Source organism: Myotis daubentonii, chromosome 15 (genome assembly GCF_963259705.1).
Source record: "Myotis daubentonii chromosome 15, mMyoDau2.1, whole genome shotgun sequence".
Lineage (NCBI taxonomy): Eukaryota > Metazoa > Chordata > Mammalia > Chiroptera > Vespertilionidae > Myotis > Myotis daubentonii.
Window position 1 is genome coordinate 54,741,504 of NC_081854.1, and position 25,927 is coordinate 54,767,430.

The following is a 25,927-nucleotide window of genomic DNA, read 5'->3' on the forward strand; positions in this document are numbered from 1 at the left end:
AAATAGAGGGAAAAGTAAACCCTCCTCTTCCCAGAATCCTCAGGCCCCAGGCGCAGCGGGATGGTAATAAAGCAATCCTTGTTACAGTGAAATCCAAGCCCTGCCACTCTGTAAGATGGGCAGCTGATACGAAGAATCAGTAGGTGAACGGTGGTTAGGCAAGACTCACGTGCCCCACGTGGATCGGGCCACTGTGATTACTGGAGAAGAGTATGCAACCATCCACCACAGCAAAACGGCATCCTACGTTTCCCTGGCTGGCCTTTTGGGACGGGGTGTGGCTCTTCCTAAGCCTGAGGAGCACCCTAATTAAGTTAATAACAATGTACCTACCTATATAGTTTAAGTTTAAAAAATTTGGCTCTCAAAAGAAATTTCAATCGTTGTACCGTTGATATTTGGCTCTGTTGACTAATGAGTTTGCAGGCCACTGCTCTAGAACATAAGATAAGCTTGTAGGTTCCTTCTGATTTTACACAAGAGGAAGCTGAAGGTCAGAGAAGTTAGATGGCTCCTCCGAGATAAGCAGGTTTTGGACTGCAAGCCTCGGACATTGTTACTGACTCATGTGGTTGCGCTAGAAAACATAGGGGAGAGGTAGAGTGAGGGTCACAGTATTTCCCATGTACCGTGTTGCATACATCGAGGACACCCTACTTTACAGTAAGACTAAGGGTCCGGGCAGGGGCAGGGCACGCACTGCAGGCAGGTAGCAAGGGAGCGGAGGTGTTCAGAACGCAATTCTGCTGCTCCCTCCCCTCCTCCCAACATCCTTGCCCTTGGGTGGGGGAGGGGAGGACTCCACTGATACCTTTCTTAGGAGTTTTAAAGAGAGGCTCACTTCCCTTGCATTCGGCCATTGGAGAACCCAAATCTCCCTCATCCTCCACGCTCCCCTCATCGCAGAATCTTCGAAATCAGACTCCCATCTATATATATAAAAGCCAAGCGACCAGAATGACCGAACCGGAATGACCGGTCACTATGACATGCCCTGCGGCAGCCAACTGGCCCGATTGGGGCCCCTCTCCCCGGCCATCCCAGCCCCCTGATTACCCCTCCCCCCCATCAGGAGCGGGGCTGGCCGGCCAACCGCCCATGGCCCCTCCCCCCACCGGTTTGGCCCGATCGGCCCCCATCGGGGCAGACCGTCCGGACCCCACCCCGTGCACAAATTCATGCACCGGGCCTCGAGTTCCATAAAAACTGTTATAATCACCAGCTGCCCAACAAGCTCTACTACAGCCGCCTCTGCTGAGGTGTCCGCCACGTCCTCCACGCCATCCATACCTTACTGGTCAAGCAACCTTGGGCCCAGCAGTAACTCAAAATCTGCAGAACAGCCAGTCCAGGTCAGATCTGGAAAGAAGAGCTACCTCGTGCCAGAGGGATGCAGAGACAGAGAGATGAGGGGTCCATCCTGGACCTGAAATGCACGCGTGTACGTATCAAAACAACTTTTACTTGTGTTGTTATAGCACCGTTAGGATCCTCAAATACCAATGACAAGAATGAATGTGCTTTCGAGGGACCTCTGGGAGCAAGTCCATGCCTGCTTGAGAATATATCGCTTAAAAATACCCAAAACGGTTGTACATTCGGTCATTTAAAAGAAATAAAACGGTGATTACTCCTAGTTTGGTTTGGATGAAAATGCCAGTTTCTCCTCCTGGATTTGAGGGCGAGGCCATCAATCTCCCCGGGTCGTAAAACACATTCTATACTGGACGCTCTGCACGTGCCCTATGCATTTCCCATATAAAGACTCACACGTCTTCCGTTTTTCTCGGTGGGGAAAGAAAACAGCCGTTTCTCACATTGAACTTGACTGTACATGACAGCAATTCCATTTCAGCAGATGTGAGTTTGCAAAACAGCTTCTTTACACAAAGCTGGTGAATGTGTGAAGTAACGCGAAGGCCACACGTGCAGGATGTCTGAGACCCCATGGGCTCGATGGACTCCACTTGCCATGGAGTCCTCCACCACAGGGAGCCCGGGCCTGGCCATCAGCATTCAAAGCACAAGTGTCCAGGTCGGCAGGGAAAGTCCCTGAGGAGAGCTTCTGGGTGACTCCTTACGGCTGCCCAGGCATCCTTGCGTGGAAGTCTGCAGGTCGCCCCTACGTACGGGGGTAGAAGGGTGCAGCAAACACAATCACACAGCCCTACGTCTATCTTCTGTCACTGTGAGCTTCTCACATTTGCCTCTAATCAAAACATGGAGTAGAGGCCGGCCGGTGTTGCTCAGTGGTTAAGCATCGACCTATGAATCAGGAGGTCACAGTTCCATTCCCAGTCAGGGCACATACCCGGGTTGCAGGCTTGATCCCCACTAGGGAGCGTGCAGGAGGCAGCCGATCCATCCATGATTCTCTCTCATCATTGATGTTTATATCGCTCTTTCCCTCTCCCTTCCACTCTCTGAAATCAATATATATATATATATATTTTAAAAGAACTCCCAGTTAGAGTGGTAGACTCCAGAGGTGCCCCGTGGGAAGTCTAATTTCATGCTGCCCATGTACCTAAGCATACACAGTGCAAGAGACGGAATGATGCCACCAAAAGACGGGGCATGGGTCAACCACACAATTACAAATCCCTGTCAGGGTTGGTCATCACAACTCCATTCCCCAGAGCCGGTCCCAACAGATGTTGAGTGAATTAGCTGCCAAAGCAGATTTCAAAAGGGATTTCAGGTAAAGCTGACAAACGCCTGACCAGACCTACCCCTGGAATGTCTCTGGTCATCGTGAAACACAAGCCAGTGCGCCTGGCCAGCGAGATCCGTCTTCCCGGCCTTGAGTGGAGGTCGGCATCGACCTTGGGAGAAGGCACCATGGAACTCCCTCGCATGGGCTCGGAGAATGTGATACCTGCCGCAACTTTCTCCAGGGGAACATATGAGATCATAGCACAGGCCCCATAACCGCCCAGAGAAACTTCAGGTGCGGCAGCATCTGCCCGGCAGCTGGACCGAGTGTCAGCCCAGGATAACACATTTCACTCATTTTTATCTCCAGCTTGGGAGGCGAGCTGCTACTCGCTTTAACAGTCAGGAATGTCTGCTGCCTAAAGGGCTCTACAGAGGAGGTGGGGGAGGGGGGGTTAGGGGGGTGGGGGCCTGGGACAGTTTAATTGGGCTGCTCCTTAGAACTCTATCTGGGGCTGCAAACAAGCATTGGGCAGCCCTGGGTGTGGAGCAGGGCAGGGGGAGAGGAAAGAAAGGGGTGTGCGCTGCTGGCGGCAGGCTCTCTCGCTGACACCAGCGTCAGGCTGGCTCCAGGTGTACCCGCTGCCACGGGAGAAAGGTGAGGTCAAGACAGCGATCATCGATCGTGTATGGATTTCTGGACACTGTGTCCCAGATCCACCCAAGATAAGATGACAGTGCTCGGTTTTGTGCCTCGAGAGACAAAAAGGACTCACAGCGCCGGCCCTCCAGTCTTCTGATCGCGTTTCCTTCACAAACACGCCACCCCGAGTTGTGTTTCTTTTTCCAGACGGGGAAATCCAAGCACGTGTATGGCCGAAGAAGAGGGTTGGGGGCTGGTTCATCAGCCGTTTGTCACTGCTGCTCTGATCGGGGCGTCAAGGAGTCAAAACCAAGAACAACTGGGCCCTTTGGTTTTATCAGAGGTAACCCCCCAATCTCCACCCCCCCCCCCCGGCTCTGGTAACTGAACCGACTCCTTGCGGTAAGAGTCAGTGTCTGTCATTGCTTCTTGTCACAGCACATGGACAGACCCACATGGTGGGGCCAGCCTGTTCCCCCAGACCCGGGATGTTGAGCATCGCATGCGCTGACACCGTGTCTGTGAGCTCAACGTAATGAAAGGCGGATACACGGGAGATAAAAATCCACACTCACCCTCCTTCCGGGGCTGCTAGGCCGCGTCGGAAATAAAACAGGGTGGCAGCTCCGACGAGACCACGGCGCCCAAGCCACGGGGACCTGGCTTCCTCCCCCGGGATCCCAGCTCCTCTGCCTCCCAGCTCTGCGTCCCTGGGAAAGTTCTTAACTGCTTTTTGCCTTGGTTTTCCCCGTTAAAACTAGGAATTAAACACACACACACACACACACACCACGTACTGTTGTCATAGTTGAGCTAATTCACATAAATCGCTTAAACTGGGCCTGGCACGGAGAAGCGCTCGGTAAGGGCTAGCGAGTACTATTACTGCTTAGGATCACATGAGTTAGTGATACATGCCAGCACTTGCTGTGGAGTAGGAATTCAGTAAGAGTTATCATTAGCAGTAGCTCTCATCTGACTTTATCATATAAATAATTACACATTACACATCATTATATATTATACATATATGTTTTTATTGATTTCAGGGAGGAAGAGAGAGGGAGAGAGAGAGAAACATCAATGATGGGAGAGAATCATTGATCGGCTGCCTCCTACACGCCCCCTACTGGGGATGGAGCCCACAACCTGAGCATGTGCCCTGACCAGGAATCGAACCGTGACCTCCTGGTTTATAGATCGACGCTCAGCTACTGAGCCACATGGCCAGGCTCTCACCTAATTTTAAGCCTCCTGAGGGCAGGGACCCTGCCTCATTCTCCTCTGGGAGCCCCTGGAGCTCCGCCAGGCTCTGCGTTAATGCATGAAGCAGGCTTCTGAGAAAGGTTTGCTGCCTGGAACGGGCAGTGATTCCCAAGGCCTAGGAGCCAGGCTGGGGATTTGCTGGGGCTGGAGCGCTGTTGGCCTGGAGGCCGAGAACGAGAGGACTTGCTGGCTTTGCGGCGCTCCCCGGGCCGGCAGCCTGTGGGCCCGTTGTCGCTCCCACAGATCTCCCGTTTGGAGGCGGCCTTCACTCAAGGTCGCACCCCCCTAAGCCTGTGACTTTGGATTTGAAAATCACTTTGACTTGCTATTTTACAGGGCACATGACAGGCTTAGCGAGTTTAATCTCACTCTGTCTTCTAATACACGGGGGGCGGGACACCTTTTAACCTATCTGCCAGCGCTTTACCAAGCCTCTGCTCAGAAACTGACTCAGCCTGAAGCGGAAAGGAGAAGCTGGCCACGTGCTCTCCACGTGAGCGGGGGGGCAGAGGGGGGACAGCCCCACAAAGAGCCTCGATCCCTCTGCACGCCTCTGGCATCAACCGAACTGGAGTCACAAATTCACCTTCTCACCCCTCCCTGCAGATGAGAACGGCCTGCTTCATGGGTCTCTTACAACACTCAGGGGGCCATGGCACCGAGTATGAAAAAGCCACGTGTCCTCAGCTCCTTAAGCAGTGGCCTCCACCTGCTTCTGGGCCCACTAAGGACAAGCCCTGCTTTGACCAGTGTCCCTGGCCGCTTCCCTCCCGGCCTGCGAGCTGCACTATGACCTCGGCAGGGAGGCCACGGGGCACACCCTCCCCAGGTGAACAGCCGCTCCGCCTTCCGGAAGGTAGAGCCTCGCAGCCCTTTCTCGATTCTGTAACCAAACCAGGGTGCTTCCTGAATGTATGCTCTCTGGCCTTCTGCACTGAATTTTTAAGGCAGCCTACCTCCCACTGACCTTTCATTTCATTTTATTTTTAATCCTCACCCAAGGATATTTTTCCTTTTTTTTTTGTTTTTTTTTTTTTTGAGAGAGAGTGGAGGGGAGGGTGGATGGGGCAGAAAGAGAGATCAAAACATCAATGTGAGAGAGACACATTGATTGCTTGCCTCCCACACCCAACCCAACTGGGTCTGGGGATCAAGCCTGCAACCAAGGTGCGTGCCGTGCCCTTGACCGGGAATCAAACCCTTGACCCTTCAGTCCTCGGGCAGACGCTCTAACCACTGTGCAACCTGCCAGGGCTCACCTTCTCTACTGGTGGACTTAAACCTTCATCCGTCAGTACGTTCAATGACAGGCAGTAACTCAAGTGTCAGGGCTGGTCACGGTGCATCAGCTTATCTTAAGTGACAAGGTAGTCTTTTGTTCTAGGAAAACATTCCAAACTCTCACCACGCTCGGAGCTAGGTTTAGGAATAAAAGCCATCCATCTCTTCAAATGAAAGACCCATCCACAGGTTGTCGTGTTTCTAATACACCCCTTAAAAGATCCTTTCTCTGCCCCACAGAGAAATCAGAGAACACCAAATTCCCCTCGGTGATGATATGAAGAACTCTAGCTACTAACGCCTCTTTGTTAAAGATGGTCAAGTAGATCCATTTCTTCTCCTCTACGCCCTGCCTCTTTTATGTTTAAAAATGGGTAGGAGAGCCTGGCCAGCGTGGCTCAGTGGTTGAGCATCAACCTATGAACCAGGAGGTCACGGGTTCGATTCCCGGTCAGGGCGCATGCCCAGGCTGCGGGCTCGATCCCCAGTGTGGGGCGTGCAGGAGGCAGCTGATTAATGATTCTCTCTCATCATTGATGTTTCTATCTCTCTCTTCCTCTCTCTTTCTCTCTGAAATCAATAAAAGTATTTTTTTTGAAAAGGCAATAATCTTACAGATGTGCATTGGAGACAACTGCTAAAGGGTCGTTGGCTAACTAGTTCAGGATGGTGAAAGAAATCAGCCATGGTTGGTACCACCACACACCGCCCCAGAAAAAAAAATGCACGGTGGAGAATGGACACTGTATCTATAATTTTTAAAGATTTGTTCATTTAGATTAACTGGCAGCATCTTCTGCCACATAATGGAGAAATTCACACGGGATACTGCCCTCCCCACCCCCCGTTTCCTGGCTTCTGTGGCTGGATTTTTTTTTTTTTTTAATATTTGGTAAATTAATCGTTTACCGTTCCAAGATTCCTAGGTGTTTATATTATTGCTGTCCTCACGTAGAAGTTTGCAGTTGTTATGGAAACATATGGTAACATTTGCTGCTAAATGTTAAGTGCATTTTCTACCCCTGTTACACACCTGACATGAAGCCAAAAGCTCTCTTTGCTTTACATTAGGGTGAAATTCAAACTGGCCGGGGTGACGGTGAATGGTTACTGTTTGTCTTGGCTCCTACCTGTATCAGATTTAGACGGAGGAATCTTAGGGAAGAAATTACACGGGATAAAATGGGGATTTCTAAATTACAAGGCCTGCCATTCCAGCGGCTCTGAATATCAGCTTTCTGTTTCATCTCGATCTGCCAGAAAGAAAGTGGGGGGCTGGGCGGGGGCTGGACAATAAGAGATCAACATTTTCTCTGTTCTGATTATCGTGGAGGAAGAGCTGTAGATCCGATCAGAGTAAGCCCTGTTAGCAAATTAAATGGCCGTGGATTACCACGGTGCGGGGCGTGCGCCGTAGCCCCTGGCCCCAACTCGAAATGACGAAAGTATAAATTCTTTCGATCCATTTTGTTCTCCAGTTTTCCTCTGCGCACGCCTCCCAGTTCTCAAGTCATCGCTCACGGTGACGCGTGGCCCGCGTGGAGGTTGTGGCTGGGACACGTCCGTTGGACAGGTTTCCTGAGTGGCCGAGTCCCCATTTCTCCACACCCAACACCTCGCCTGCCTGACGGATCCCTGTGCGATGGAGCTGGTCAGAAACACCAGTGCCGAGATCGAAGCGCTCCGGCTCGCGAAATATCAAATGAGAATTCTTGCCCGTTGGAGCCCTTTTTTCCTGGGTTTTTTCGATCAAGATAAACCAAGAGTCGCAGGGGTGCTGCCAGTGTGTGCATTCGGTCTGGGTCTGGGACCCGAGGGACGGAACCCCACCTGTGTCCGTCCCGTGCGCTGTGGCGTTCTATGCTTTTTGGCACAGAGAGGCTCGCACGTGCATCGTCGGTTAAGAGTCGAGATTCACTGTCAGAGGTTGACGCTGTCCCTTCTTCGTGAAAACAGACGCATGCTACTTGCCGAAGAGTCTCACTGCAAGTTTCAGGCAGGACTGGGCGTTGTTTATAGACCTTTGAAGCGAACGGGGAAAAGAACTAGCATGCGTTTCTAAGTACAAAAACACGAGAAATCGGCAAAGACGTGTTTGCTCCGTAGACCCTGGTATAGAGGGTGAGGCAAAGACAGGGTTACAGCGGCGAGTACGTGAAACACAGGATGTATGCTTGGGTTATTATTCATGAATCATGGCATCGTTTTCCATGCGAACAGCCGCAGACCCACTCTTGCCCTGCCCTGTAGGAAGGAGGGTTACTGAGCCCCGAATGGCACGTGACTGGAGGGTTCCACAGCACCAGCTGAAAACCGAAGCCCCGTCCACCCCCCTTTTCTCACTTGTTCCAGTAAAGAGCTCGGGTTCTAAGGCACGTCTGTCCTCGAGGCACGCAGCCGGCCGTCTCGGGGCGCCAGGGCCCGGAACAGGCACGCAGGGCCCAGCCAGCAGCGGAGGCCGGAGCCCTCGCACAGCGCGCGTCCCTACCGCGCCGGTCAGTTCCACGGAGTTCCGTATGTGAACTCTGTGTGTAGCACAAATAACATGCTGTTCCGCTGGCATGCATCAGGGCACGCGGCGCTGCACGTCTTCCTGCTTCTCCGCCGTCCGCCTGCTTTCGGGAGCAGCACAGGGTCCTCCTCCTGACCCATCGGGACGTGGCAGGACGCAGGGGGGGAAAGCAGGCCCCGGCGCCCCGGGCTCCCGCCCTGGCTCGGCCGCGTACAGCCTGCGCTACCTGGACCAGTTCCTTGGCCTTTCGGGGCCTCCCTCCCCTGAACTGAAACGTGAAGGTAGAGGCAGCGCCTCTGTCAATGGGTTCGCAGGGAGCTGAGTGAGGAAAGTGAGTAAGCCTAGCCCGGTGCCCGGCCCCCGGCAACGACCCACTGGGAGCCGCCACTCGGAGCCACTCAGAGCCACTCGGAGCCGCCGGCTGTTCTGCAAGGCGAGGGCCTTCTCCGTGGCCAGAGCGTAACGATGACTGCGGTGCGGCTTCCCGACTCCCTCGGTGGGTAAGTTTCCTCAACTTCGACCCGCCGTCATGCTTCTTCCTGATGAACCCGCTACATGGTTATACATGTTTTTCTTTAAATTGACTGAAAGCATTTTTTTTTTAAATAATAAATAACTTAAAGATTGACTTGAGTCTCTGGTTCTCAGAAACACTGTGTGAGCCCCATGGATCCAAATGCTAACTGTGCTTTTCTAACCTAAAGCAACATAGGTATCTTCTAAAAGGAAAGGTATTCGTGTGGTGAAGGCCTGGGGGCGGGGGGAAGCAGAGGGGGTCGATGGGGAAATAAAAGGGGACATCTGTCATACTTTCAACAATAAAGGTACATTTTAAAAAAAAAGAGAGAGAAAAAAATTCAAGACGCAGGCTCATGTGTGCTCTTGGAATTTACAATGTGACAGAGCAGTCAAATGGTGGAGGAAAAAACGAAAGGAAAGGCTTTGGTGGGTGGAGGACACCACCACCCACTGGGCCGCCGCTGCGGGCCTGTGAGACGGGGCCTCTGAGCTCGGCCTGGACGCACGTCAGAAGCACCTGCCTTCGCGGGGACAGGGAGCCAGCTCCGGTCTGACACACACACCCCCCAACTGCCCGCGTGGACGGGACACGGCCCTGCCGAGCCACTGAGCGAGGTGGCCCCGGCGAAGCCGGCTTCCCGTAGCACATATTCAGGTGGGAAGCCTCTCTCGGGGCTAAAGTCCTGAAAACGCTTCCCTCTCACTCGCCCGAGTTCCCCTTAATGTGTAACGTGAGCATGGCGTTGCTGGGTCGACGGCAGCCGGGGCGAGGCCCCTGTGAAAGCAAAGAGGACCGACCCCACAGCCTGGCCTCGTCCGATCGCCGCAGCCCGGACCCGGCGGACGCTGACCCCTGGGCTCACCGTTTCCACGGGATGCATTTGGGCGAGGAAAGATTAATCGCGTAGGAAAAACCAGCTAACATCTCTACAGCAAATATACGATCGCCGGGTAGCACGGGACGGCGAGGCGCGGCGGCATCATTAGCGCGGCGGTAATAAATGAGAGCTCGCCGTGATGTATAAGGCGGTAAAGAAAACACAGCTGTCTGCTTCTGGCGGGAAGCGCGGGGGGGCGGGGGGGGGGTGCCGCACCTGAGTCTGCGAGCCCTCGGTAAGCCCCCCAACAAAGCCGCCCCGCCCGCGGCCGCGGGCCCAGAGCCATTATCCACGGGCAATTAACTGTGTCAGGACACGGAGGTCCTAACACGAGGCCTGCCTGCTTCCCCGCTAAGGGAAAGACGGTGAAGCATCATTGTAATCTATGGCTGCTGCCTAACGAAAAGGCCGTTCTGTGCGCTGCCCATGCCCGCTGGAGGTGACGGCAGCGGGTGGGTGATCCGTACCGCCTCCGAGCGGCCCCGCACGTGAAGGGCGAAGCAGCCCTTGGAGCCGAAGGCCCGGGAAGGCGGCCCTCCGTGTGGGATGCAGGTTTTAAAAATGGGTCTGCCATTGGCCCTGCTGATTTCCCCTCTGACCCCCGGAGAGGTATCCCACGGCGGACGTTTCTCCCTGGGAAAGCCGCCGCGAAAATGGCCGCTACGGAGGAAGCTCAGAACTGCTCAGGGCCCTGGCTGGTGTGGCTCAGTGGGTTGGGCATCATCTCGCGCACCGACAGGTCGCAGGTCCAATTCCTGGTCAGAGCACATGTCCGGGCTGTGGGCTCCAACCCCAGTAGGGGGCGTGCAGGAGGCAGCTGATCCATGTTTCTCACGCAACATTTCTCTCCCCCCCCCCCCTTCTCTCAAATCAGTAAGAACATATTTTTAAAAAACAACACACTCGTAAAACGGTTCGAGGGTACGCATCGGATATTTAGGAACCCTTCGTTTTCCTCTCGCCAACTCTCTTGGTCATTTTGAGATTCTCCCCCACCCCCCAGCCCGGTCACACAAAGTATTTCCGTTTCTCGGCAACAAGGCTTCTTTGCGGCTGGAAGACAAAAGCGCCTGTCTATTACCACGACTTCCTACTGTGCGAGGCTGTTCTTTACCTCGTAATTAAAATCGCACCTGAGCAGGACCATCTGTGAGCGCGGATTAAGTTTTTATAAAATGCGAATGTCCTTTCTTTTTCTTCTTTTTTTCTTTTCCTGCCAAATGCCTAGAAACCCCATACGTATTTTGTGTGACATGCCCGCCCCCAGATGCATGCTTAAATACTTCTCTCCCCACCCCTCCCGAAACGAAAGGCGCCGGAATAAACATTTTGCTCGGCACTGCAACCTCTCATACATCCGTGGAGTCAACAACGGCGCGATGGGCCCCGGGAGCGAATGAGCTGTCAGTCCCCGCTTTCTGCATCTGGGATCCTGTCAGTTTACGGCAACCCAGAGACAGTTTGCCACTTAATTTTCCTCTTCCCTGTTCAGATGCACTCGTTTGTGGAAAAGACATTATTTATACAAAAGGCTGCCAACACACGGGTTAGGATGGATTTGGATACACGGCCTATTTCACGAGCCGGTCTGATCGAACCAAAATAAAGTCTCTTTGGGAGTTTTTTGCACAAACGGCAAATCCATAAAAAGCAGGGGATTATAAACATCGATACAGACGTTTCTTCCAGAGGCTCTCTGACCGGATGTGAACGTGACATTAGAAATTCACTTTTCTTTAGAAACGTGGGCCGATGTTGGCGCAATGGCTCCTCTGGCGCGGCTGGAGCGGGTGATGTCAACCGGGCTCCGCTCTGATCGCCCTCGTGAAATATTTATGATGAAACTGAACCGCGCAGGCCCGGCAGCTGACGGCGGCGGCAGCCAAGGGTTAGGCTCACCTTTTTCTTTTTATGAAAGGAAAGAAATCGTCTCCGCATGTTCCTCTTCTCCAGAGGATCAAACCCACGTGTGTGTAACAACTCGCCCAACCACACCTCCATGTGGCCGTCCGGCTGGGGTGGTGAGACAAAGAGATTATCTGAGCACGGACACCTCTGTGCCCTGGAAGAGCAGCTGCCACCTCCCCCCACCCGTCAAACCCCCCCCCCCAACCCCCGCTGCACCCAGGGGCTGGGAATAAGGCACAAACTCGAGGGCGGAGAGGAGGAATGGTGATGGAGATCATTCGTTGGATTCCAGATCTCCCAGGATTTTGCACACCTTTCCATGGTGACGGGAGCCACCCGTGCACCTCATTCGCTTCGGAAAACCCTCCTATGCGTTCTCTGTGAAAGGGAACATGAACGACTGGCAAGCGAAAGGCACACAAAAATACCCAAGTATTTCCTCCAAGCAAGAACCTACGTGGAGTCCGGCCAGTGTGGCTCAGTGGTTGAGTGTTGACCTATGAACCAGGAGGTCACGGTTCGATTCCCAGTCTGGGCACTGGGTTGCAGGCTCCATCCCCAGTGTGGGGTGTGCAAGAGGCAGACAATCAACGATTCTCTCTCATCACTGATGTTTCTCTCTTTCTTTCCCTCTCCCTTCCTGTCTGAAATCAATTAAAAAAAATATTTTTAAAAATAAAGAACCTACATCGAGCAGAACAGTTACGAGGTCTCACGGCGGTGACCAGATCGCATTCTGGCCCTTTGCCCAGGGTCAGTGCCTCTCTCCTTGACACGTGTGGAAGGTGGAGAAGACTTTTCACTTTAAGCAGACAGGACTTCCATTCTAGCTCAGACTCCCAGCCACCCCAGCCACTCCCAGACGTGAGGTATTGATCAGCCTGAATAACAGGCACACGGGTCTGAATTTTGGCTGACGTTTAAATCGGAGAGTCCACAGCACATCTACCCCCTGAATTTTCCTTGGCGCCGAAAAGGGAGAGGCCCTGGTAACGCGAGCAGCCTCCTTTGCCTGGAAGACGCTGCCCACCCGGGACAGGTCTGAACCTCCCCGGTCGCCTGGCCCCACCTCTCTGCCTTCATCCGTCTCGTCTCAGTTACCTGCCAGGCCCTGCGGACATTTCTGTGTTTGCAGCCTCTTGTCTGACTTCACTAGAAAACTCACAAATACCCCAGTCGTGTGGCGATCGTGCAAAGCTCAGAAGAACACTTCCTTGAGGAAGCCCGGGGCCTCCTCAGGCAAGACCTCCCCTCCCATCCCGTCCCGTCCGGTCCCGTCCCGTCCCATCCCATCCCGTGGTGCCCTCCTGGCTGCGCAAGGCCAGGGCCCACTCTCTTCCTCATACAGCTCGGGAGTCATGGCCTTGGGTGCCTTGGGACATAGGCTGGGACATGTGTGAACACACACCAACATGCTCCCCAATACACAGGGAGCCATCGCCAGCTCGGGGAGGGTCTCCCTGACTTGACAGCGCTCTCAACCAGCCCCCCGCCGCCCAAGCCGGCGCTGTTGGCGGATGCGTCGCTCGAACTTGCACTTGGAAGCATGTGTCGCCGGCGACCCTTCTCCACGCACCCTCTCCGGCTTCTGGGCCCGGCCCTGCGCCAGCGCTGCTGCCAGATGCTGTGCTGAGAACGGTTCCCGGCTCCGAGAGGCCCCCTCGGAGCTTTTAAAGCGAGCACAACGTGCGGAATTTCAGATGAAGGAGGGCAGCCCGAAAGATCGTCTACAGTCACGATGCAAACCAGCTAAATGGGAGACGTGTGTTCCGTCATTAAAAATAATAATGCTCGGGCCCCGGGGGCTGGCACATAAAGCGGATCCTTTGCGGGGAGGAAACAGGAAAGAAAAAAAAAGGAGTGTGTTTATTATCCCAATAAGGTAACCCGCTAATTTACTTAGGAGGCAATTTCCCAGCGCGGTTTGCTCACAGCGAAATCTCACTTGATCAGATTATATGAAAAGGAACAACCCGGGGATAGAACGCTCCTTCAGCCAGGGCTGTGGGGAGACAGCTCGCCGGGTGGGGGTGGGGGTGGGGGTGGGGGTGGGGAGGGAGTGCCAGATTGGGGCTGCCAGGAGGTGTTGTCACGGACAGCGCTGTCCCGTCTCCTCCGGCGGCCTCCGGAGCCAGGCCCGGAGTCAGTTATAGAGCCATCTCGCCCGCACCTTGCAGATGATGCCTCCCATCATGACAGCGCGGAGAGGAAAGGTCCCTGGGCCTGCCGCCCCGCGACACGTTCCTGTAAAGTAATGGATACAGACAGCTCGGGGACCGTCCACCTGCCCGCCGCCGCCTCCTGCCGCGGAGGGATGCCGCCAGGGATGGGCAGGAGGGACGCGGCTGACAGGGCCAGGACAGCCTTCCTCCTGGGTGACAGCCCGGGCCTACCCTCTTAAACTTGACCCGCCGTAATTCCTCCACCAAGCCGTGGCGAGGCGGCTGACAGCAGCAGCTGCGGCTCCTAAGCGAGATGGATGGAATTTTCATAACTAGTTCCCCAAGTTACATTTTACCTTCAGGATAATTTATGAGCTGCTCGGGAGCCTGGGAGAGACAATATGCTTGCCATAAAATTAACTGTAACAGTCGTGTAGGTTATAATTAACGCTGGGCGGGTAGCACCAACTGGATGAAACACATGGCATAATTGATGGTGAAACGCGAAAGGAAGCGAGCGAACAAAGTCCGCACTGTGCGCACCGCCTCGGCCCAGCCCGGGCTTTCCCGGGTTAACGGCAAGCGCCTTCCAGGGCCCGCATTCTGGTCGGGAAGGGGCCAGAGCCGGGCGGGCGGCCGGGCGGAGGAATTGTTGGCAAGGCCGCAGGGCACCTGGACGAAGGCGGAGGCGGGCGGCGGTCTGGGAAGAGAGGCGGGCCGGCCGGAGAGCCCAGCCTAGCAGCTGGCGCGGGGCTCACGCTGAGCCCTCCGCACGCCGGCCTGGCAGACATGACTTCATTCGCTCAGAAAACGGCATTTCTTTCGGCTGAAGAGAGAGAGGTGGATGGAGAGGAGACGACCGGAACTTGCAGAATGCCCTTGGAAGGCGGAGCGTGGTTACCTAGATTCCAACGGCCCATGGGCACATCTTAGTCGGATTAAATTGAACCGAAAATGGTATTCGACTGCAACGTACCCGCCTGAGCACCCTGTCTGGAGGGGAGCGTGGAGAGAAAGCGCATCTGGAAGGCCCTGTCCATCACTTCTGCCCCGAAAATAAACTCTCAGCTGTTCCCTTCTGGGCATGGCCACGACCCAGGCCCGATCGATCCCCAGACACTGCCTGCTCTAGACACCTGGGGTCCCTCCAGGAGCGACTGGAAGGGGCTGACCTACTTTTGTTTTTTGATTTGTTTGGTTTGTGGTTTTGTCCTGGGACAAGACACAGGAGATGTGATAAGTGAGACAACAGTGTCCCCTACAGGGCAACAGCGCTGTGGCCCCCCCCCCGGCCCCCCCAGGACTTCCTCAACGGAAAGCCACATCTGCTCAACTTTTACCTACAGCCTGGAATGGGCCTGTCAGAGTAAGTCCGTGCAGCCTGGGACACCCCCAGAGAGCATGACGCTGCCCCTCTTCACGTGCGGCGGACGGTTTCCTGCTATGGACAGAGAGCCGGCTGCCGGGGACCCGTCCCGGGCAGAGGAAGGCTCCCCGTTCTCCTTCGGGGAGCCACTCCCATCGGCCTCCACCCCCCCGGCCCCACTTCACTCCACTCCGAGGACCGACGGGTTCTTGGTGGCTCCACTTGAACATCCTCACTGGCACCCGGGCCCTGCCACCTGCTGAAAGACTGTAACCAAAATGGCATCGCTACACAGTAGCTTTCCTAAGGGATTTCTAAGGGACACATACACAGCCTGAGCTGGAAATTGCTTCCTCACAGAGAGACACCCCCAAGCTAAACAGTGTGAAAGATGCTGAGGTGCCAGGAGACAGATACGCACAGATACCCCCTGCCCTCCTCACTGGGCGGATCCCCGAGCCAAGGGTGACTCATCTCTACGGCCTCCCTGGAGGACCCGGAAGGCCCAGGGAGGCCCTCGGTCAGGGCAGGACCCACAGCTCGCTCACCGTCGCCGCAGCCACCACCTGTGAAGCGCTGGCTTCGCTGTGTGATCAACCCCAGCACCGAGGAGACGGCACGGGGTCTCCTGTCCTCTCCTGAGAGATGTTGGCGCAGGGAGCGCGGCCTGCACGGAAGCCTTCCTTGAAGGGAAACCCTTTAGGGGGACACTTCTTTTTTTTTTTGAAAGATCGCTGGGAACAGGGTGCAGATGATCTGAAGGAGACTTTAAAGTTGTCACCTCCCCAGGGTGGGGCTCCTCAGAAAGCCGGGGCTCCGGGCCTGTCCCACGGACAGGACCCACTAGAGCCTGAACTGTAAGTTTCCCGACAAAGTGATCGTTTTAGGTTGAGGATCAGAAAGGGAAATTCTATCGTCTTATCTCCACGGGACGACTGACTGTCTTTGGGTTTTGGTGAGTGTTGTCGCAATGCAGGGTGTGACAACTGCATACATCTTCTTAAAAAAGCGACGTTCAGGATCCCACCCAGGAGCACCACGCTCGCCGGCCGGCCTTCTAGAACAGCGGTTCTCAACCTGTGGGTCACGACCCCTTTGGCGGTCGAACGACCCTTTCACAGGGGTCGCCTGAGACCATCCTGCATATCAGATATTTACATGACGATTCATAACAGTAGCAACATGACAGTGATGAAGTAGCAACGAAAATAATGTTATGGTTGGGTCACCACATGAGGAACTGTATTTAAAGGGCCAGGAGTTTGAGAACCACTGCACTAGAACGTACGCGCCCTGAAAGAAGCAGGGTCCCCCGTTTCCTCGCCGCTGGGTTGCCGGGACCTGGGACGGGGCTTAGCAAATAGCAGCTGCACAGTAAGTATCTGGTGAATAAAGACATGAATAGATCGATGTCTTCTCAAAAGGTTAAGAAGCGCCGCCTCGTCGGAAAAAGCCAGTGGCTGATCGCAGTCAGAAACGGCCCAGGGCAGGGCCGCGCTGAGGCCTCAGTGCTGATTTTATAAGTAAGATGCGCACGACTCAACTGGCCTTTGTCCGCCATAAATGATGACAGCAACAGTGGTAACAACATTCGCAACACCTGACTCCTTAAGATACAGGGGCTGAATCTTGGATAGAAAGGACCCTATCTGGAGACTCATCTAATCCTTGCTCCAAATGTACACAATGTTTCCATCCCTGCACATTTATGAGGAGTTTTTATGGAGTTATCGGATTTATGGAGACACGGAGGGCATGCTCCTGCTAAGGGCGGGGAAAGCAGGGCCTGCAGGGATGAAAGGCGGTGGGACCAGGTGCATTAAAAGAAAAAGGCATCACGGGAGGCTAGCAGGCCAGTGCCTCCCGGCTCGTCCCCGGAATCCCCGTCACTTGCTCCCCACGCCCATCCTGGCCCCGCCATCGAAGCCAGCAGGTGCGCTGACAGCTACTGAACTGGTCCCCGGCCCCCTCTGCCAGGGAAGCAGCCACTCTCGCCAGCGTGAGTGACAGCAGCAGATGTGGTCAGATGACTCAGTCACATGTCGTCTCAGGAGATAGAGACATCAGCCTCGTCACCCCACAGCCTGTGCTCAAGGCTGGTGGCTCACCGTTCTGTGATTCCGGTTTCCTAGAATGGGAATCCCACGCGGGCCCCAATGCCAAGCCACCGAGGCGGGGGCACATCACTGCACTGATAGCATCAAAGCCCCAGCAGGACATCAGCAGGTGACCAGCGAACGGCAGCTGCCCGGAGCGGGGAAATATGGACTGGATGCCACACTGAGCCGAAGTTCGAAGTTTTGCCCCTCCTGGCCAGACACCCAACTCCCCGTTCAGAGGAATGACCCGAGGGCGGCCTTTTCCCCTCTTCCCAGAATTGCCAAAAAGTGGAAACAACCCAAATGCCCATCCACTGAGGAATGAATGAATGGAGTGTGGTACGTCCATACAAGGGAATATTATTTGGCAAATAATAAGGAATGAGCACGTATACACTACAACACGGTGGACTTTGAAGACACTAGGCTAAATGAAAGAAGCCAGATATAGAAGGCCACATGCTGTATGATTCCATTTATAGGAAATGCTCAGAACAAGAAAATCTATAGAGACAGGGAGTAGCTTAGTGGTTGCCAGGAGCTGTGGGAAAGGGGTCACTGAGAGCGGCTGGTAACGGGTCGAGGGTTTTGTGTCGGGGTAACGGAAACGCTCTGGTATTGGATGGTAGTGATCTGTTTGTGTACTAAGCAAATCATTTAATTGCATCCTTTAAAGTGACTATGATTATATTATGTGAATTATATTACGTGAAATTTTATATTATGTGAATTATATCTTAAAAATAACCCTAGTGGCCTGGTTTTTGTCTTTTTGTGTGTATGTGTGAATCTGTACCTTACTTAGCATAAGTGTAATGGCCTTGTTTTAAAGTTAAAAAGCACGGTTAGTTCTAAAAGAGTTCCCCGCCTCTCCACCATATCCATCCCCTCACCTTCTGCTCACCTGTCAGTCGCCACGGATATTCAAGGTCAAGTCAAAACCAAAGGTAAAGAAAGAGGCTGACTGGGGGAAATGGGTAGACCTCCTATTTCTATGTTACATACAATTCTTGCCTGGGCGAGGCTTGTGTTACGTAGACCTTGTCGTCCGAGATAAAGGTTTCCAACGGCACAGCGAGGCCCGTCTTCAGAGGCATCTGCACTTCACTCCTTTCCCGAGGGGTCAGGGTGACTGGGCTCCCCGCTTCCCTTCCTGCTGCCTTCCAGGCCGCTTTCCGGGAACTGGCTACAATCTCACCCCCGGATGCATCCTTACGTCGCTGCTGAGCCCATCCTCTCGCGCAGTATCTTGTATACAGTAACAGTAGGTAGACAAAGGCTACAAAAATCGCTTGCTAAATAGACAAATGCATCCAGTCAGTGGACACTGTGCTTTCTCCTTACTCTCACAGAGATAGCGCCAGGTCGCAGTCAAAAGAAAACAGCGTGTGAGACAGTCCTGGAGAGAGTCATGCGTCTGGATCGCAAGTTTTGGGGAGCGTTTTCTCTGGCACGTGACGTACCTACCTTCTCTACGCTGAGCGAGCGAGCAGACATGAAGTGCCCCACTCTCACCCTGACACGGTTCGAGGCAAAGGAAGCCCGCTGCTTTCCTGGTGCCGACTGCGAATGATGGTCCCGTGAAAAGACACGCCCTTGAAACTGTCGCCCATCGAGGCAGGACGCTAAGGATTTGCGTAAGATAAACAAAGGCTCTGGCGTTTGACTGGGTTTCATTGTAGAAAAACAACTGGGGCAAGGACATGGAACTGTACCTCTTCCTCCGTGCACTTTTCAAATGATAATCTCCCCCACTGTCACCATTAAATCTTCATCCATCGCAGCCCCTCGCATGGCTCATTGAGTCTATATGTACTGCTGTTATTTTCCAATGCTTCCCCTTGGAAGGGAGCGAGGGGGGGGAGGGGGAGACGATGTGGAGAGCCAGATGGGCCTCTTCACAGTTCATTTATCAAACCTAATACGCCCGGCTCCACCCTCCTCTCGCTGGCGATTGCGGTTAAACTTCCATATAATTTGGTAATCATTTTCATTATCGGAGAGTGACCCCGAAGCAGCCTATCCTGGGACGCCGGCCATGCAGCTGCTCCTTTCCTGCCTTCCCTACAGTAGGCCCGCAGGATCGCGCCGTTTATTAGCTGCAGGCTGACCTCGGGGCTGCGGAGGTCATGACGGGGTCAGGGCGGAGGGCTTGCCCAGTTCTTTAAAAGCTATAACAAGCTGTCCGTCAGGCGGAGGGGAATGTGTAAACAAAGCCAGATCTGCGGAAACTCTGTCCCGCTTCTGTTAACACTCGCCCCGCATTCACACGGCCTCCCCGCGGCGCCCCGGCCCATTCAGCTCCGGGAAGCGAGCTGACAGCCCTCATCAGCCTATTTGGAGGGGCTGTTTACGGGATCACCGAGCTCGGGCAAAGGAAACCCACAGCCCCCGGACGGGCCTCTGCCACCGCGGGGCCGGGTGACACTGTGACCAACTCAGTTACCCCGCGTCACGCGGAATCGGCACGTTCCTCCCAAAGCCACGCTACAGGGAACGTGTGCTTGCGGTTTAGGGGCTTCAGAGGCTCCTGGCCCGAGAGAGTCACGCTTCTTTTTTTTCTATTTGTTTTTTTGGTTTTGTTTTGTTTGTCTTTTATGGAATGTATTGGGGGGGGCATTGGTTAATAAAGTGGTAAAGGTTTCAGGTGTACGATTCTCTAACACATCATCTGTCTATTGTCCTGTGTGTCCACCACCCCGAGTTACATCTCCTTCCATCACAGTGTCTCCCCCATACCCTCACCCACCTCCCCCCAACCCTTTCCTTCTGGTAATCGCCACACTGCTGTCACAAATACTCTAAAACCGAGCTGCAGGTTGCCCTGAGCATGCTCCCCGCTGTGGTTATCACAGAGGGGCCGCCGAAGAGGGGACATGGGGAACCAGCACAGTCGACGCAGCCTGAAGCTCCGCCAGCAGCGGGCCTCGGCCGACCTGAACCTCCCAAAGCCGTGCTGTTCCTAACGCTCTCTAACGGGCGATGGGCGGTAATCACAGCCGTCTGTTGTTAACTTTCGGAGGGAAAAAAATTCCTGTTATCTAACCTAACGGATCCCCCGGTAGCTTTGATGCACGTAAAATACAGCAGCCTACTGCTGAGCCCTCAGCGAGCGCTGATTATTCTGTCACAGCACGTTTCTCCTCGTGTAATTTCCGAAGTGCACACACAACGGGCCGGCCCCCAGAACCAGGCGGCGCACTCAGCACGGTGGCGGCGGGTGTTCGATAACTTTCACTGCCACGTGCCCACGCCTGATGGCGACGTGGGGCCGAGTGGATCCCAGACGACCAGTGTGGCTTGGATGAGGGAAGGAGAGGTGGTGGGAATGGCCTGTTTACAGGGATCATGTGGATGAGTCTTGGAGCCAGGTCACAGGGATGGAAACATCAAATGGGGGTGAGGACGGACGGGGTGGGGAAGGGACCAGGGGCACTTAATACTCGGAGGACAGTCTCCTGAGCTCCGGGACACCCTCTCCTGAGGTTCCCTTTCTGGTGTTTGGCCTTAAGGCGGCCTACAGAGTGCTGGGGGCTGAACGCTCGCTCACAGAGGACGTGAGAAATTCGGTGCCAGATGTCGGAATAACCGCATGGACTTCAACCCCTGCTCCAGCTCCTGATTAAACCGTGAGCAGGAAGGGCCCGAGGTGCCCAGAGCAGACTCTTCTCACTCGGGCCACCTCGGCCACGCCGCCTGGTAACCTGGCGCGTTGGGAAATCACGGTTAACAAACCGAAAGCACCCATCAGAAGTCCTTCCCTCTGCTCCCAACACTTGTCCCTGAGCTGCACTGTCGGGGGGGGGGGGGAGGGTGATGGTCCGAGAGGATTACAGGAGAATTTTTCCTTCTTTCTCCCTTTCCTACTTCATCAGAATCACCACATGAAAATATACCAAAGACCCAACTCAGAGAGAGAAACCTCTCAGAGGTCCCCACGCCAAGATGCCGTTACTTAACGGAATAGGCATACCTGACTGACTGACTACACGTACTTAAGTTGCAACACAGAGAAAATTTAAAAATTAGTCCCTGGAACTTAACTTGAAAATCACTGAGTGACTGTAGATGAAACTGTCCCTCTCCGGCCACACGACAGGAAAAGATGGAAGGGGAGAAGGTTCTGGAGAATTTTAAAATTATAGTCTCAGCACAAGCCCAAATTTAGAGATGACAGACGCATGTGCAAGGGCAGCTTTCCGATACGCAGTCAGAACGGATAGCTCCTACTCCACTGTCTCCTTGCTTGGAGAGGGCTCATCTTAGCCATGTTTGGACAAATCTATTTTTATGATCATTGCTACGAGGAAAGCCATCAATTACTGCAAACTCTGTCGCGTGAACTCATTTGCAGAAGATGACGGCTATCAATACAAACGGTCCTGACTCCCAGGCACACGGAATGTTTAAGCATCAGGGCAGACTCGGGGGCCACGGACAGTGTCATCGTCCCGATTCCTGTCCCTCCTGCTCAGGGACAGACGATACCGCAACCGTTTTTACCAACCACAGACCTGAAGGCTAACCCCAACCTGTGGGGGCAGTTGGCCCAGCCTCCTATCCATCCATCCATCAACTGTTTGTCAAGTCAGAGCAGGAGACACTGAGAGGTAGCACGCAAGCATTGGTTCTGTAAAAACGGATGATTTGCACAAACCTTTTTCCAGGGGCAGCTTTCTAACCACAGGTCAGGCCACGCGCAGAGAAAGTAGGTGGGAACCGGGGGAATTCCAACTGGTCAGTTCTAAGACTGACACACAGACAGCGTTCAGGCAACCCAGACACCTGCCCCACCTGAGTTGCCAGGCTGGTCTCTCAGACCATTGATGAGAAGGGTGCTTCGGCCTCAGGTACTTCCTTATCTTGCATTTGCTCAAGGTGCAAACATTTCCTCGAAATGTCACACCCGGGGTTAAGTCACTTACGCATCCAGTCGACCCAGGGATCGTCACAGTGAGCCTAGGTCCCACGTGCAGGAGAGCTAACCGTGGCTGAGAGCGTTTACCTAACCGGCTTCTGTTTCAAGACTCCTCCCACGAGAGGGACGAGCCCAGCCAAACACAGCCCCCGTGTTCCAGAAACAGCAGAACCCACGTCCTAACGGGACTAACCTGGCGTGCCACTCCCTCCGCAGCGTCTGGCGCGTGGTGAGCGAGGCGAGGATGGCGGTCACCATGGCATTCCTCTGTCCCACGGGGACCCCCTCTCTTCGCACTTCATGAAGCACCCCATTTGTCTAGAAGAAATGATACAAAAAAAAAAAAAAGGGAAAAGAAAGAGTGAAAAATTAATAATACCAAAAAAAAAAAAAAAAGCCCATAAGCAAATAAGGACAGTAAATCAATGGCTGTTTTATTACAGTTCCCCTGCTAACAAATCAATACAGTAAATGATGGCCAGGAACGGCCGGCATGGAGTTTGTGTTTAATCAATGTACGCGGCACCGCGGTAGACTCCGGGCCCCGCTGCCCCGAGTCATATCCGCGTCCTGTGGGCGCCCCTCTAATGTTCTCGCGCCCCGACGACTTTCTCCCCTGGGACTTGCCTACCAGGAGCTATTATTAGACATGATTTCCACGTACACTGTGCCGTGAGTCGTTTGTTTTGCCTTAAAGTAAGGAGAGGGCCTCTGATTTTCTCTCTCTGTTTCCTGCCCCCGAGCGAGGCCTGCTGTACGGCCTCTCTTACTGGAATCATGCATCTCTACTTCCAGCCAAGCCGGCAATTCTGTTGTTGTTGTTTATCAATTTGCTTAGTTCCTACCACCCCTGGCCCTCCCAGTATTCCTGGTTTCCTGAAGTTCCTGAGTCCAGATCCTTTTCTTTAGGTACATATTAATGATTTCAGAGAGGAAGAGAGGTAGAGAAAGAGAAACGTCAGTGATGAGAATCAGTGATCGGCTGCCTCCTGCACGCCCCCTACTGGGGATGGAGCCCACAAGCCGGGCATGTGCCCTGACAGGGAATCAAACCCTGACCTCCTGGCTCGTAGGTCGATGCTCAACCCCTGAGCAATACCAGTTGGGTTTCTTCTCTTTGGATAATTCGAGTTATCCAATAGCCTTTCATCAAAGTCCCACTTTGTTCAAATTCACCAGACTCTGTTTCTGTTGCCTACAATCTAAAACCCTACAGATGCAGCCCAGCTGGTGTGGCTCAGTGGTTGAGCATCGACCCATGAACCAGGAAGTCACGGTTCGATTCCCAGTCAGGGCACATGCTCGGGTTGTGGGTTTGATCCCCAGTAGGGGGCGTGCAGGAGGAGCCGATCCATGATTCTCTCTCATCATCGATGTTTCTATCTCTCCCTTTACCTTCCTCTCTCTGAAATCAATAAAAACATATTTTTAAAAAACAAAAAATCTCCAAGGAACGGTGAAACGCAATTTGCCAACCTCAACCCAAGAGCATTTCAATTTTTTTTTTTTTTAAGTGTACGCATTAGTGGTGGAACTGCAAAAATATTTCCATTCTGGTCGATGGTTTGGCAGTTCCTTATAACAGTTACACAGACACTTAATACAGGACCCAGAAATCCCATTGCTAGGGATTTATCTAAAGAGATTAAAGCCTTACGCTCACACAAAAACATGTGCACCAATGCTGACTGCATCTTTATTCGTAATTGCCAAACCCTGGAAACAACCAACATGTCCTTCGAAGGGTGAATGGATAAACACGCTGTGGTACATCCATACGAGGGAACCCCTACGGCCCGGCCATCCACAGGGACAAGGCACCGACATACGCAGCCACTGGGATGACCAGCGAAGGCATCATGCTGAGCGGAAGGGGCCGGTCTCAAACGCTTAGGGCCTGAGTGGTCCCATTTATTTGACATTCTGGGAAAGGCAAATTCTAGGGAGGGAGAGGAAAGCAGCGGAGGCCAGGGATTAGGTCGGATGAGTGTTATTACACGGGGCAGCGTGGGGGGATTTTTGGAAACATGGGACCTGCTGTGTCCTGAGTGCAGTGGCGGTTACATGATCTCATACATACGTCAAAACTCATGAACTGTCTATCCCCAAACAGTCTATCTGACTGTATGAAAATATTATAACGTTTACTTTTTAAATGCATTTTCAAATGTTTAGGACGAGAAGGAATGTAGAGAACACGTTTACAGACAAGTACATTGAATGAATTAAGTAGTTACCAAAAAATAGGAGGAACTATAGGGCACCGCCCCCCAAAATGTACCCACACACTTTGAATAATGATCAAGTCGGTGTTTATTAAAATAAATTTCATTTTCCAAACTGAGCTATCAGCTGGTGACGTACATATTCATTGGGGGGGGGGGCTGTATGTCTGGATGGCCAAACACCATCTGCTAAACTGGTTTTTGTAATACTGGAAAAGGGGGGGGGGGGGCGTACATGGAGCACGGAGACCCTCCAATACAGTAGTTCCCGAAATTCAGAGTGAGAAGAGGTCCTTGCCCGGATGGAAACTTCAGGGGGTCCACGGGCCTTCCACCTACTAGGATCCACGGGGCAGTTCTCCTCCTTCAGGAGCGGCGGCTCCTGGGGGCTGAGTTTGCACAGGAACCGTAAGCGGCCCATTTCCCACCAGGAGTAACGCAGGGCTGTCTTCCAACACGTGCCAGTTCTCGAACAGGCTCTGGTTACCAAAAGCACATTCTTCCTCTTCTCCCCTCAGAGCACAGGCAAGCGAACCGCAGGCCCGGGGCGCGGGCTCGGGGGGTGGAATTTCATCTCACTGCCATCTTTCCCTGCAGAAACCTATGGGAACGCTGGCGAATCAGGAGGAGACTAAGGCGGTTCCCCAGACGGCTGGCCACTCGAACCCCAGCCGTCGCCTCCTTGCTGTGGGCCTTATCCACACAGCGACACGGAGATGACAACCCCCAGGTTCCTGTGGGGACACGTGCCCAGTACAGATGCCCCTGTGATGATTAGTTTTGTTTCATCTTAAACTCACTCGCCGACCTAGTGCTAGGTTGTGCTATTTTTTTTTTTTTATCCTCACTTGAGGATATTTTTCTATTGATTTTTAAGGAGAATAGAAGGGAGAGGGAAAGACGGAAATATCGATGTGAGAGAAACACATTGATTGGTTGCCTCCTGCACGAGCCCCAACCAGGACCGGGGCCGGGGAGGAGCTTGCAACTGAGGTACATGCCCTGGACTGGAATTGAACCCAGACCCCTTCGGTCCGCAGGCTGACACTCTATCCACTGAGCCAAACCGGCCAGGGTGGCTGTGCTATTTCAACAAAAGGATGCCCGAGAGTGTTGATGACTTGAAATGAAAAACTTCAAAAGGAAACCCATCTCTTAGCCTCTGCGACAGCATGGAGGGACCCGGAGAGCATTATGCTGGGCGAAATAAGCCAGTCAGACAAAGACAAGCATCACATGATCTCACTCATAGGTAGAATCTAATGAACCAAATAAACTGATGGACAAAATAGATCCAGAGACATAGGAGCATGGAACAGACTGTGGAGTCTCAGAGGGAAGGTGGGGGAGGGTGGGTGGGTGGAGAGAGACCAACCAAAGGACTTGTATGCATAGATGCATCACCCATGGACACAGACAATAGGGTGGGAAGGGCCAAGGGAGGGGGGTGGGGGCGGGCTAGAAGGGGTCACTGGGGGGAAAGGGGGACATATGT

The 25,927-nt window shown here is 53.5% G+C and overlaps 1 protein-coding gene across 2 annotated transcripts in view; it reads right to left on the minus strand.

Annotated features, from left to right (window-relative positions):
* FTO (FTO alpha-ketoglutarate dependent dioxygenase) overlaps positions 1 to 25,927 on the minus strand; it is a 251,363-nt gene that overhangs the window by 101,602 nt on the left and 123,834 nt on the right. For both annotated transcript variants that reach the window (XM_059668034.1, XM_059668036.1), the window contains one exon: positions 22,401 to 22,525. In XM_059668034.1, coding sequence (XP_059524017.1) covers positions 22,401 to 22,525 — 125 coding nt within the window. The remainder of the gene's footprint in view (positions 1 to 22,400; positions 22,526 to 25,927) is intronic.